Source organism: Oncorhynchus mykiss, chromosome 4, assembly GCF_057628025.1.
Source record: "Oncorhynchus mykiss isolate SJ-2025 chromosome 4, ASM5762802v1, whole genome shotgun sequence".
Classification (NCBI taxonomy): domain Eukaryota; kingdom Metazoa; phylum Chordata; class Actinopteri; order Salmoniformes; family Salmonidae; genus Oncorhynchus; species Oncorhynchus mykiss.
The window spans coordinates 3,831,744-3,846,300 of NC_143025.1; the positions used below are offsets into that span (position 1 = coordinate 3,831,744).

At 45.3% G+C, this 14,557-nt stretch overlaps 2 protein-coding genes across 4 annotated transcripts in view; one reads left to right on the forward strand and one right to left on the reverse strand.

Moving 5' to 3' along the window:
• LOC110515277 (E3 ubiquitin-protein ligase TRIM16) overlaps window positions 1–14,557 on the reverse strand; it is a 150,534-nt gene that overhangs the window by 68,861 nt on the left and 67,116 nt on the right. Inside the window, exons 1-2 of one of the 3 annotated variants that reach the window (XM_090230852.1) lie at window positions 3,865–4,507; window positions 3,357–3,452 (exon numbers count right to left, since the gene is read on the reverse strand). The exons of 1 other annotated variant lie outside the window; for it this stretch is intronic. In XM_090230852.1, coding sequence (XP_090086978.1) covers window positions 3,357–3,452; window positions 3,865–4,446 — 678 coding nt within the window. In that variant the 5' untranslated portion in view covers window positions 4,447–4,507. Of the gene's footprint in view, window positions 1–3,356; window positions 3,453–3,864; window positions 4,527–14,557 lie in introns of those variants that run through there. One more of the 3 variants, XM_090230855.1, reaches the window with a different exon arrangement.
• Window positions 1–14,557, forward strand: part of fintrim (fish virus induced TRIM protein) — a gene marked incomplete in the record, with an annotated part of 158,478 nt that overhangs the window by 35,635 nt on the left and 108,286 nt on the right.

Genomic DNA, 14,557 nt, shown 5'->3' on the forward strand with positions numbered 1-14,557 from the left:
AAAAAGCATTTGATTCGATTTGGCACGAAGGGCTATTCTACAAAATTCTACAAAGTGGGCTTGGTGGTAAGGTGTATGACTTAATAAAATGTATGTACACAGAAAATAAGTGTGCAATAAAAATCAAAAACCAAAGAACAGAATTTTTTTCACAATGTCGAGGTGTGAGACAAGGCTGCAATTTGAGTCCAAATCTTTTCAACATTTATATCAATGAATTAGCAGACATGTTGGACCAATCTCCAGCCCCAGGACTCACACTATTTGACACAGAGGTGAAATACCTGCTATATGCTGATGACTTGGTACTTCTATCACCAACCAAAGAAGGTCTTCAACAAAACATTAATATTCTGGAGCAATATTGCCATAATTGGGCCCTGGCAGTAAATTTCCAAAAAACTAAAATCATGATTTTCCAAAAAAAACCCAGATGTCAGAAACAAAAATGTAAATTCACCCTGAACAACACCTTAATTGAACACACAAAAAATTACACCTACCTTGGTCTGACCATATCTGCATCGGGAAACTTTAATATGGCAGTGAAGGCACTCAAAGAAAAAGCCCGCAGAGCAATGTATGCAATAAAAATGAAATTATTCAAAATCAACATCCCAATTAGAATTTGGACTAAAATATTTGACAGTGCAATCCTACCAATAGCACTTTATGGAAGTGAGGTTTGGGGACCACTCAATAAACTGGATTTTAAAATGTGGGACAAACATCCAATTGAAACCCTACATGCAGAATTCTGTCGGAAAATTCTACAAGTCCAGAGAAATACACCAACTAATGCATGTAGGGCAGAATTGGGCCGTTTTCCAGTAATAATGAAAATACAGAAAAGATCATTAAAATTTTGGCTACATCTAAATTCAAGTCCAAATTCGAGTCTGCAATTTAAAGCACTTCAAGACCAAGAGCTGAGCCCAGAAACGAGCCCTCTCAGTCAGCTGGTGTTGGACCTCACCAACCAAGCTGACACCAGCACTGCTTCAAAAAAAAGAATTCCAATAAACAAAATCATGAACCAATCAAAGGAATCATACTTACAATACTGGAAAAACGAAACAAAATCCCAAAGCCGACTAAATTGCTATCTGACCCTAAACAGAGAATATGAATTGGCTGATTATCTCTACTCTGTCAGAGATACGAAGCAGAGACAGATCCTTACCAAGTACAGGCTGAGTGACCACCGATTGGCAATAGAAACCGGCAGACATAAAAAGACATGGCTACCCAAAGAGGAGCGTGTATGTGGTCACTGCATGACAGGGGAGGTAGAGACAGAGATGCACTTTCTCCTTTACTGTGATAAATATTCCTCACAAAGAGACTCATTATTCACAGAAATGACTACATATATTCCAAATTTTTACAAATTGAACCCAGAGGAAAAACTAAGAATACTCATGGGCGAAGGAGCAATGGCTCCTCTTGCAGCCAAATATGTATTTTCCTGCCATAGCCTGAGGGACACTGAATAATAACATCTGCATAGTAAACAGTAACTTACTTATTATTACTATTATTGTTATTACTATAATTATTAATGTTTACTGTAGACTGTTACCATTTTATTGTATTTATTTTTGTATTATTATTTACTACCATTTTATATCATTATTTGCTATCATTTACAATTTTGTTACAATGTATATTGTATACATTGTTGCTTTGGCAATATTGACACAATGTTTTTCATGCCAATAAAGCAGCTTGAATTTGAATTTGAATTTGAATTTAGTAAAACTACATTAAATACAACGTTAACTAGATATTATCTGTGTCATTTATAGCCTGGCACAGATAGTAAAACTACTGTAGCGACCCGCACAGACAGCTGTGTGTTATGTGTTCGGCTAGTAGGTGGTTGTGTTGTACTTACCAGTTCCCAGTGTTCGCGGGGTCCGACATGCCAATCAACCTGCTATCTGCCAATCACAGGAATGCCTGGGATGTTCTGATGCCGGGCATCCTGGTGGTTGGCGGAGTGGCGTGGAGGGGGCGGGGCATTGGAAGTTAAGGTTCAGCCTTTGTTCTCTCTCTTACGTCTGGGCTTCACAAGAGAAGGTCCCGATTGGCTTGTGGGGTATCTTTCATTTATTTGGCGTGAGCTAAGGCCAAACAGTAGCCTGTGTAAAGTTGCTAATAAACCGTCAATTCGTAACTCAATCCTCTGTCTGGACAATTGTTCCTTTATGATCTAGTCAGGTCATTACACTACATTAAATACAACGTTAACTAGATATCATCGCCACATAACTTATGTCGAATTTAAAAGACACCGTTACCGTTAGTAACGTCTGTTACACTGTAACTTACAGGCAGCCTCACATAAAAACCTATTGGTTAACAAAGCTTTGATTATGACCAAAGTCTATAGTAGTGAAAACTCTCTCTATTCTAACTTACCACACATTCACATCACTGCCTCGACATGAACGTGTCCTGTCAGAGCCGTTTCCTGTCCGTTAACTGTTAACAGTCTCGAGCCACAGCTTAACCAATGAGCTACAAGGAGGACTGACAGTCACGAGCGGTGCAGCAGCCTCTGCAGCAGCAGCCTCCCCCGGGTCCTAGTGCCCGCCCGGTAAGACGGTTAAGATGCGATGGAACGGTTGACGGAGAGAAAATAAATCACAGAGAAAATATATTGACTGATATATTGAATTGTTTAGGGAAGCTTTAGCTTTGGCTTTAATACATTCTGAAAATACTTGAAAACCAAAAGAGAAAAGAATAGTAGCCCTCCTCAGGAACAACAAAACCCTCACAGACCAAATTCTTCTTCTATGATATAATGGAGGTCCTCAAACCAACGTTAAAGGGGCATGGCGCCACCTACTGTTCTGGAGTGTGTTCAATCACGGTTTACACCACTCTAAATCCTCCTACCTAACTCAGTACTTCTGAGAAAATAAAAGAGTCCTACTAACTTCTAATAGACCCTCCCCCATCCCCCAAATCACTTCCAAGTGTAATGTTTACTGTCCATTTCTGATTGTTTATTTCACTTTGTTTATTGTCAATTTCACTTGCTTTGGCAATGTAAACATATATTTCCATGCCAATAAAGCCCTATGAATTTAATTCAATTGAGAGAGAGACAGTTCCATATTAATGTCTAGGGGACATGAGTCGTCATGGTTACTCATGGTTATGTGATGAGGCAGCCCAGCTGGTTACATGAACCAGTCTATTCTCTGAAAGGGGTCCAGACAGCCTGGTCCCAACAGTGGGGTCAGTGGGATTGGATAGGGGCCCCTCTCTCTCTCTCTCTCTCTCTCTCTCTGACTGGAGGAGAGAAGTGAAATGGTGTGTCTCCTCTGGTCAACAATACTCACCTTGAGAGACTCCACAGCCTGTTGGAGCTCCTTCAGCTTCTTCTCTCTCTCCTGGAATCTCTGCTGGACCTTCTGCTGACTCATCCCCAGCTGCCTCTGTGGAGAATCCCTCTTCAATGAGCTATCAAGCTTTATTAGTCCAGTAGATCAATAGTATAGTAATGTGACATAGGACCCATAGAGAGGAAGGTCTACAATCCTGAGGAAGTCCCTTTACAATATTATATTATGTTGCTATGTGAATGATTATAGTTTTTATGGTAGGCCTACATGTATCAAGGGGTTGAGACTGAACTTTGGACTCATAAAAGGCCATTCAGAATGATAATAGTGTTTGACTTTAGAAAATGGAGATACATTTGGAGAATCTGGGTTAACAGATTGTGTTCATATTTGTTCTGCCGTGGATTGATTTAATTTGAATCTCATATTCAAACAGATTTAGTTCCTACTGTATCTTAAATTCTTTGTTTATCAGACAGTCACCAACAAGTTGTTCTGGTCTTACCTGTTTCTCAGTCCTCTCTGCCTCAGCTGACACTGTATCATGGCCTTTATGTTCATCCATCACACACAGCAGACAGATACACTGCTGATCGGTACGACAGTAAACCTCCAGCAGTTTGTCATGATGAGAGCAGATCTTCTCCTGTAGTTGTGCCGTGGCTTTGACCAGCTTGTGCTTCTTGAAAGCAGGAGATTCATAGTGAGGTTGGAGGTGAGTCTCACAGTAAGAGGCCAGACACGCCAGACAGGACATGAGGGCTTTCTGCTTTCTGGTCCCAGTGCAGACATCACACACCACATCTCCAGGTCCATGATAGCACAGAGCCTGAGGGGGAGCAGCCTGGAGTCCTGTCTTCTTCAGTTTCTTCACCACTTCAGTCAGCACAGTGCTCCTGTTCAGAACAGGCCTTGGGATAAAGGTCTGTCTGCACTGTGGACAGCTGTAGACACCTTTCAGATCATCCTGATCCCAGCTTTCTTTAATACAGCCCATACAGTAACTGTGTCCACAGGCAGTAGTCACCGGATCCTTCAGTAGACCAAGACAGATGGAGCAACAGAACAGTTCCTGATTCTCTGCCATTTTGGTGCTCTCTCCCGTAGGTTAAGCAGTGGCAGTGTGAAAGATTACTTTCTGTTTCATGGAACTCTACACCAGAGGACAGGGAGTGGCTTCCTACTGGACTGGGTTCTCTGTATGTAGAGGGGGAGTGGCTTCCTCCTGGACTGGGTTCTCTGTATGTAGAGGGGGAGTGGCTTCCTACTGGACTGTGTTCTCTGTATGTAGAGGGGGAGTGGCTTCCTCCTGGACTGGGTTCTCTGTATGTAGAGGGGGAGTGGCTTCCTCCTGGACTGGGTTCTCTGTATGTAGAGGGGGAGTGGCTTCCTTCTGGACTGTGTTCCCTGTATGTAGCGGGGGAGTGGTTTCCTATTGGACTGGGTTCTCTGTATGTAGAGGGGGTGTGGTTTCTTTGAAAGGAAGTGTGACAGTGTGTTGGGTAGTAGACAGAGGTGGTCAGTATTTATGTTATATGTATTTGAAACATATATGTGAAATACTTCTGAATATTTTGTCGTTTGAATTACACTGGGCTGAACTGCTCTCCAATGTATTTTGTATTTTTTATTTAAAATCCGAAATAGTTGTATTTTTTACCCCTTTTTCCTAGTTTCCAATTGGTAGTTACAATCTCGTCCCATCGCTGAACCATCCATAAGGACTCGAGAGGCAAAGGTCGAGAGCCTTGCGTCCTCCCGAAACGCAACCCAACCAAGCCGCACTGCTTCTTGACACAATGCCCTCTTAACCCGGAAGCACCAATGTGTCGGAGGAAACACTGGCGACCGTGTCAGCGTGCACTGTACACCCGGCGACCGTGTCAGCGTGCACTGTACACCCGGCGACCGTGTCAGCGTGCACTGTACACCCGGCGACCATGTCAGCGTGCACTGCCCCCGGCCCGCCACAGGAGTCGCTCGTGCGCATTGGCACAAGGACATCCCTGCCGGCCAAACACTCCCCAAACCCGGACAACGCTGGGCAAAATGTGGACCGCGCCATGGGTCTACTGGGTCAACAGAGTTTGGACTCAAACCAGGATCTCTAGTGGCACAGCAGTAAGATACAGTGCCTTAGGACACCGACAACTCGGGAGGCCTGTCATGGAGATTCTAACCAATAGGGAGAGAGACTAGATTATTCAAACAGCAACTTTATTATCAGATCAAATCTGGATCAGTTGACCATCACTCAACAGTGCAGAGTCTAAAGTTCAACAAACACTGTTGGGTCTTCTTTTCTAGAAAAGTACAACCTCTTTGTCTACATGGCAGGTAGCAGCTGTGTGAAGACATGGGTGGAGGCATAGAGTGCAGACAGTGATAACCACCAGTTTCATGACTCTTTTCTGATGATATTTAGGTGCTGCTGCTCCAGCTAGTTTCTGTTCTCTGGCATGTCTCCACCCAGCTGGATCCTTTGCAGATACCAAAAAACAGGACATGTCACTTACAGTGGTCACACCCAAACAGCACTTGGCCGCATTCCTGAGGTACACAAAGGCAGTTTGTTTCAGTAGAAACTTACTAGCTAATAACTATGCATCATTCTCTGAGTAGAAAACAGATTGACAGAGGAGACATACAGGTAGTGGGTTAGTGTGGGTTACTGATCCTAGACAGAGGAGACATAAAGGTAGTGAGTTACTGATCCTAGACAGAGGAGACATACAGGTAGTGGGTTACTGATCCTAGACAGAGGAGACATACAGGTAGTGGGTTAGTGTGGGTTACTGATCCTAGACAGAGGAGACATACAGGTAGTGGGTTACTGATCCTAGACAGAGGAGACATACAGGTAGTGGGTAACTGATCCTAGACAGAGGAGACATCCAGGTAGTGGGTTAGTGTGGGTTACTTATCCTAGACAGAGGAGACATACAGGTAGGGGGTTACTGATCCTAGACAGAGGAGACATACAGGTAGTGGGTTAGTGTGGGTTACTGATCCTAGACAGAGGAGGCCTACAGGTAGTGGGTTAGTGTGGGTTACTGATCGTAGACAGAGGAGACATACAGGTAATGGGTTAGAGTGGGTTACTGATCCTAGACAGAGGAGACATACAGGTAGTGGGAAACTGATCCTAGACAGAGGGGACCTACAGGTAGTGGGTTAGTGTGGGTTACTGATCCTAGACAGAGGAGACATACAGGTAGTGGGTTAGTGTGGGTTACTGATCCTAGACAGAGGAGATATACAGGTAATGGGTTAGAGTGGGTTACTGATCCTAGACAGAGGAGACATACAGGTAGTGGGTTACTGATCCTAGACAGAGGAGGCCTACAGGTAGTGGGTTACTGATCCTAGACAGAGGAGACATCCAGGTAGTGGGTTAGTGTGGGTTACTGATCCTAGACTGAGGAGACATACAGGTTGTGGGTTAGCGTGGGTTACTGATCCTAGACAGAGGAGACATACAGGTAGTGGGTTATTGTGGGTTACTGATCCTAGACAGAGGAGACATCCAGGTAGTGGGTTAGTGTGGGTTACTGATCCTAGACAGAGGGGACCTACAGGTTGTGGGTTAGCGTGGGTTACTGATCCTAGACAGAGGAGACATACAGGTAGTGGGTTATTGTGGGTTACTGATCCTAGACAGAGGAGACATACAGGTAGTGGGTTAGTGTGGGTTACTGATCCTAGACAGAGGGGTTCTACAGGTAGTGGGTTAGTGTGGGTTAGTGATCCTAGACAGAGGAGACATACAGGTAGTGGGTTAGTGTGGGTTACTGATCCTAGACAGAGGGGTTCTACAGGTAGTGGGTTAGTGTGGGTTACTGATCCTAGACAGAGGAGACATACAGGTAGTGGGTTAGTGTGGGTTACTGATCCTAGACAGAGGGGACCTACAGGTTGTGGGTTAGTGTGGGTTACTGATCCTAGACAGAGGAGACATACAGGTATTGGGTTACTGATCCTAGACAGAGGGGACCTACAGGTAGTGGGTTAGTGTGGGTTACTGATCCTAGACAGAGGAGACATACAGGTAGTGGGTTAGTGTGGGTTTGTGATCCTAGACAGAGGAGACCTACAGGTAGTGGGTTAGTGTGGGTTACTGATCCTAGACAGAGGGGATCTACAGGTAGTGGGTTAGTGTGGGTTACTGATACTAGACAGAGGAGACATACAGGTAGTGGGTTAGTGTGGGTTACTGATCCTCGACAGAGGGGGTCTACAGGTAGTGGGTTACTGATCCTAGACAGAGGAGACCTACAGGTAGTGGGTTAGTGTGGGTTACTGATCCTAGACAGAGGGGTTCTACAGGTAGTGGGTTAGTGTGGGTTACTGATCCTAGACAGAGGAGACCTACAGGTTGTGGGTTAGTGTGGGTTACTGATCCTAGACAGAGAAGACATACAGGTAGTGGGTTACTGATCCTAGACAGAGGGGACCTACAGGTAGTGGGTTAGTGTGGGTTACTGATCCTAGACAGAGGAGACATACAGGTAGTGGGTTAGTGTGGGTTTGTGATCCTAGACAGAGGAGACATACAGGTAGTGGGTTAGTGTGGGTTACTGATCCTAGACAGAGGGGATCTACAGGTAGTGGGTTAGTGTGGGTTACTGATACTAGACAGAGGAGACATACAGGTAGTGGGTTAGTGTGGGTTACTGATCCTAGACAGAGGGGGTCTACAGGTAGTGGGTTACTGATCCTAGACAGAGGAGACCTACAGGTAGTGGGTTAGTGTGGGTTACTGATCCTAGACAGAGGGGTTCTACAGGTAGTGGGTTAGTGTGGGTTACTGATCCTAGACAGAGGAGACATACAGGTTGTGGGTTAGTGTGGGTTACTGATCCTAGACAGAGGAGACATACAGGTAGTGGGTTACTGATCCTAGACAGAGGGGACCTACAGGTAGTGGGTTAGTGTGGGTTACTGATCCTAGACAGAGGAGACATACAGGTAGTGGGTTAGTGTGGGTTTGTGATCCTAGACAGAGGAGACATACAGGTAGTGGGTTAGTGTGGGTTACTGATCCTAGACAGAGGGGATCTACAGGTAGTGGGTTAGTGTGGGTTACTGATACTAGACAGAGGAGACATACAGGTAGTGGGTTAGTGTGGGTTACTGATCCTAGACAGAGGGGGTCTACAGGTAGTGGGTTACTGATCCTAGACAGAGGAGACCTACAGGTAGTGGGTTAGTGTGGGTTAGTGATCCTAGACAGAGGAGACATCCAGGTAGTGGGTTAGTGTGGGTTACTTATCCTAGACAGAGGAGACATACAGGTAGTGGGTTAGTGTGGGTTACTTATCCTAGACAGAGGAGACATACAGGTAGTGGGTTAGTGTGGGTTTGTGATCCTAGACAGAGGAGACATACAGGTAGTGGGTTAGTGTGGGTTACTGATCCTAGACAGAGGGGATCTACAGGTAGTGGGTTAGTGTGGGTTACTGATACTAGACAGAGGAGACATACAGGTAGTGGGTTAGTGTGGGTTACTGATCCTAGACAGAGGGGGTCTACAGGTAGTGGGTTACTGATCCTAGACAGAGGAGACCTACAGGTAGTGGGTTAGTGTGGGTTACTGATCCTAGACAGAGGGGTTCTACAGGTAGTGGGTTAGTGTGGGTTACTGATCCTAGACAGAGGAGACATACAGGTTGTGGGTTAGTGTGGGTTACTGATCCTAGACAGAGGAGACATACAGGTAGTGGGTTACTGATCCTAGACAGAGGGGACCTACAGGTAGTGGGTTAGTGTGGGTTACTGATCCTAGACAGAGGAGACATACAGGTAGTGGGTTAGTGTGGGTTTGTGATCCTAGACAGAGGAGACATACAGGTAGTGGGTTAGTGTGGGTTACTGATCCTAGACAGAGGGGATCTACAGGTAGTGGGTTAGTGTGGGTTACTGATACTAGACAGAGGAGACATACAGGTAGTGGGTTAGTGTGGGTTACTGATCCTAGACAGAGGGGGTCTACAGGTAGTGGGTTACTGATCCTAGACAGAGGAGACCTACAGGTAGTGGGTTAGTGTGGGTTAGTGATCCTAGACAGAGGAGACATCCAGGTAGTGGGTTAGTGTGGGTTACTTATCCTAGACAGAGGAGACATACAGGTAGTGGGTTAGTGTGGGTTACTTATCCTAGACAGAGGAGACATACAGGTAGTGGGTTACTGATCCTAGACAGAGGAGACATACAGGTAGTGGGTTAGTGTGGGTTACTGATCCTAGACAGAGGAGGCCTACAGGTAGTGGGTTAGTGTGGGTTACTGATCGTAGACAGAGGAGACATACAGGTAATGGGTTCGAATTGGGTTACTGATCGTAGACAGAGGAGACATACAGGTAGTGGGAAACTGATCTTAGACAGAGGGGACCTACAGGTAGTGGGTTAGTGTGGGTTACTGATCCTAGACAGAGGAGACATACAGGTAGTGGGTTAGTGTGGGTTACTGATCGTAGACAGAGGAGACATAGATGGTAGTGGGTTAGTGTGGGTTACTGATCCTAGACAGAGGAGACATACAGGTAGTGGGTTAGTGTGGGTTACTGATCGTAGACAGAGGAGACATAGATGGTAGTGGGTTAGTGTGGGTTACTGATCCTAGACAGAGGGGACCTACAGGTAGTGGGTTAGTGTGGGTTACTGATCCTAGACAGAGGAGACATACAGGTAATGGGTTAGTGTGGGTTACTGATCCTACACAGAGGAGACATACAGGTAGTGGGTTACTGATCCTAGACAGAGGAGGCCTACAGGTAGTGGGTTACTGATCCGAGACAGAGGAGACATCCAGGTAGTGGGTTAGTGTGGGTTACTGATCCTAGACAGAGGAGACATACAGGTAGTGGGTTAGTGTGGGTTACTGATCCTAGACAGAGGAGACCTACAGGTAGTGGGTTACTGATCCTAGACAGAGGAGACCTACAGGTAGTGGGTTACTGATCCTAGACAGAGGAGACATACAGGTAGTGGGTTGGTGTGGGTTACTGATCCTAGACAGAGGGGACCTACAGGTAGTGGGTTACTGATCCTAGACAGAGGGGACCTACAGGTAGTGGGTTAGTGTGGGTTACTGATCCTAGACAGAGGAGACATACAGGTAGTGGGTTAGTGTGGGTTACTGATCGTAGACAGAGGAGACATAGATGGTAGTGGGTTAGTGTGGGTTACTGATCCTAGACAGAGGAGACATACAGGTAATGGGTTAGAGTGGGTCACTGATCCTAGACAGAGGGGATCTACAGGTAGTGGGTTAGTGTGGGTTACTGATCCTAGACAGAGGAGACATACAGGTAGTGGGTTAGTGTGGGTTACTGATCCTAGACAGAGGGGACCTACAGGTTGTGGGTTAGTGTGGGTTACTGATCCTAGACAGAGGAGACATACAGGTAGTGGGTTACTGATCCTAGACAGAGGGGACCTACAGGTAGTGGGTTAGTGTGGGTTACTGATCCTAGACAGAGGAGACATACAGGTAGTGGGTTAGTGTGGGTTACTGATCCTAGACAGAGGAGACATACAGGTAGTGGGTTACTGATCCTAGACAGAGGGGACCTACAGGTAGTGGGTTAGTGTGTGTTTTTGTGGTGCAGTGTGAGTTGACTACAGAAATGATCATAGGTGTCTGTAGCCTGGTCATAGATTTGTGCCAACTCTATTGATGTCATTGTCAAGCCAAACATTTGGCATCACCATGAGTGACAAGGAGTTGGCATGATGACACAAATAGACTGGGACTCAGGCTAAGATCTGCAGCAGTAAGGAATGTCTGTCTACTCCCCCTCAGTCACATCAATGATTTATCTGACTAACCTACCCTCTACTATAAATCTGCCCACAAGGTGAAAAATCTGCCGGTGTGCCCTTTAGCAAGGAACTTAACCCTAATTGCTCCTGTAAGTCTCTGGATAAGAGGGTCTGCTAAATGACTACATGTAAATCCCAGTCAGGATGGAAGGTAGAAGATCTGACTGTCTTATGGTAGTTGAAGACTGGTCGTCAACTTCAAACATGTTCTCAAAAGGGGGGCTGATCAAATAGTGCTAACATTTCATTTCCCATGGAGCCTTGCGTTAATACGTAAAGTGTGTGTGTTTGGAGAGGAGATGCTAAGCCTGCTTGTTGTAGTACAGTACTTTACCACATCTCTCTGTGTGTGTGTGTGTGTGTGTGTGTGTGTGTGTGTGTGTGTGTGTGTGTTTGGAGAGGAGATGCTAAGCCTGCTTGTTGTAGTACAGTACTTTACCACATCTCTCTGTGTGTGTGTGTGTGTGTGTGTGTGTGTGTGTGTGTGTGTGTGTGTGTGTGTGTGTGTGTGTGTGTGTGTGTGTGTGTGTGTGTGTGTGTGTGTGTGTGGGTGTGTGTCTCTCTGTGTGTCATCTCCCCTCATCCATTCCTCACCTGTTTCTGGGTCTGTTGCCATTGCTGAGGCTGCCTCCTACCAGTGTTTCTAGGGAGGGCAGAGCAGAGCGGCTCAGCTGCTATCTCCTCTGCCCTCTCTGGCCCCCAGGCATGGCCTGGCACGGGCACCACCTCAACACCCACTGTCACTCCTCCACTGCAGGCTCCTCCTGCCTCTGCCTCTCCACCTAGACCAGCACCCAGAGACCACCACCTCCACCGCCCAGCCCGGCTCAACACAGCCAGACAACTGGGGGAAATGAGTAGTGAGGACAACATGGTCATTACAACAACAACAACAACAGACCACTGGGGGAAATAAGAACAGAGGACAACATGGTCAATACAACAACAACAACAACAGACCACTGGGGGAAATAAGAACAGAGGACAACATGGTCATTACAACAACAACAACAGACCACTGGAAGAAATAAGAACAGAGGACAACATGGTCATTACAACAACAACAACAAACCACTGGGGGAAATAAGAACAGAGGACAACATGGTCATTACAACAACAACAACAACAACAACAGACCACTGGGGGAAATAAGAACAGAGGACAACATGGTCAATACAACAACAACAACAACAGACCACTGGGGGAAATAAGAACAGAGGACAACATGGTCAATACAAAAACAAAAACAACAACAACAACAACAACAGCCCACTGTGGGAAATAAGAACAGAGGACAACATGGTCAACACAACAACAACAACAACAAGACCACTGGGGGAAATAAGAGCAGAGGACAACATGGTCAATACAACAACAACAACAACAGACCACTGGGGGAAATAAGAACAGAGGACAACATGGTCAACACAACAACAACAACAACAAGACCACTGGGGGAAATAAGAGCATAGGACAACATGGTCAATACAACAACAACAAAAACAACAGACCACTGGAGGAAATAAGAACAGAGGACAACATGGTCGTTACAACAACAACAACAAACCACTGGGGGAAATAAGAACAGAGGACAACATGGTCAACACAACAACAACAACAACAAGACCACTGGGGGAAATAAGAACAGAGGACAACATGGTCAATACAACAACAACAACAACAACAGACCACTGGGGGAAATAAGAACAGAGGACAACATGGTCATTACAACAACAACAACAGACCACTGGAAGAAATAAGAACAGAGGACAACATGGTCATTACAACAACAACAACAAACCACTGGGGGAAATAAGAACAGAGGACAACATGGTCATTACAACAACAACAACAACAACAACAGACCACTGGGGGAAATAAGAACAGAGGACAACATGGTCAATACAACAACAACAACAGACCACTGGGGGAAATAAGAACAGAGGACAACATGGTCAATACAACAACAAAAACAACAACAACAACAACAACAGCCCACTGTGGGAAATAAGAACAGAGGACAACATGGTCAACACAACAACAACAACAACAAGACCACTGGGGGAAATAAGAGCAGAGGACAACATGGTCAATACAACAACAACAACAACAGACCACTGGGGGAAATAAGAACAGAGGACAACATGGTCAACACAACAACAACAACAACAAGACCACTGGGGGAAATAAGAGCATAGGACAACATGGTCAATACAACAACAACAACAACAAAAACAACAGACCACTGGAGGAAATAAGAACAGAGGACAACATGGTCGTTACAACAACAACAACAAACCACTGGGGGAAATAAGAACAGAGGACAACATGGTCAACACAACAACAACAACAACAAGACCACTGGGGGAAATAAGAACAGAGGACAACATGGTCAATACAACAACAACAACAGACCACTGGGGGAAATAAGAACAGAGGACAACATGGTCAACACAACAACAACAACAACAAGACCACTGGGGGAAATAAGAACAGAGGACAACATGGTCATTACAACAACAACAACAACAACAGACCACCTAGGGAAATAAGAGCAGAGGACAACATGGTCAATACAACAACAACAGACCACTGGGGGAAATAAGAACAGAGGACAACATGGTCAATACAACAACAACAGACCACTGGGGGAAATAAGAACAGAGGACAACATGGTCAATACAACAACAACAACAACAGACCACTGGGGGAAATAAGAACAGAGGACAACATGGTCAATACAACAACAACAACAACAGACCACTGGGAGAAATAAGAACAGAGGACAACATGGTCAATACAACAACAACAATAACAACAACAACAACAGGCCACTGGGCGAAATAAGAACATAGGACAACATGGTCAATACAACAACAACAACAACAACAACAGACCACAGTGGGAAATAAGAACAGAGGGCAACATGGTCAATACAACAACAACAACAACAACAGACCACTGGGGGAAATAAGAACAGAGGACAACATGTTCAACACAACAACAAAAACAACAACAACAAGACCACTGGGGGAAATAAGAACAGAGGACAACATGGTCAATACAACAACAACAACAACAACAACAAGACCAATGGTGGAAATAAGAGCAGAGGACAACATGGTCAATACAACAACAACAACAACAGACCACTGGGGGAAATAAGAGCAGAGGACAACATGGTCAATACAACAACAACAACAACAGACCACTGGGGGAAATAAGAACAGAGGACAACATGGTCAACACAACAACAACAACAACAAGACCACTGGGGGAAATAAGAGCATAGGACAACATGGTCAATACAACAACAACAACAACAAAAACAACAGACCACTGGAGGAAATAAGAACAGAGGACAACATGGTCAA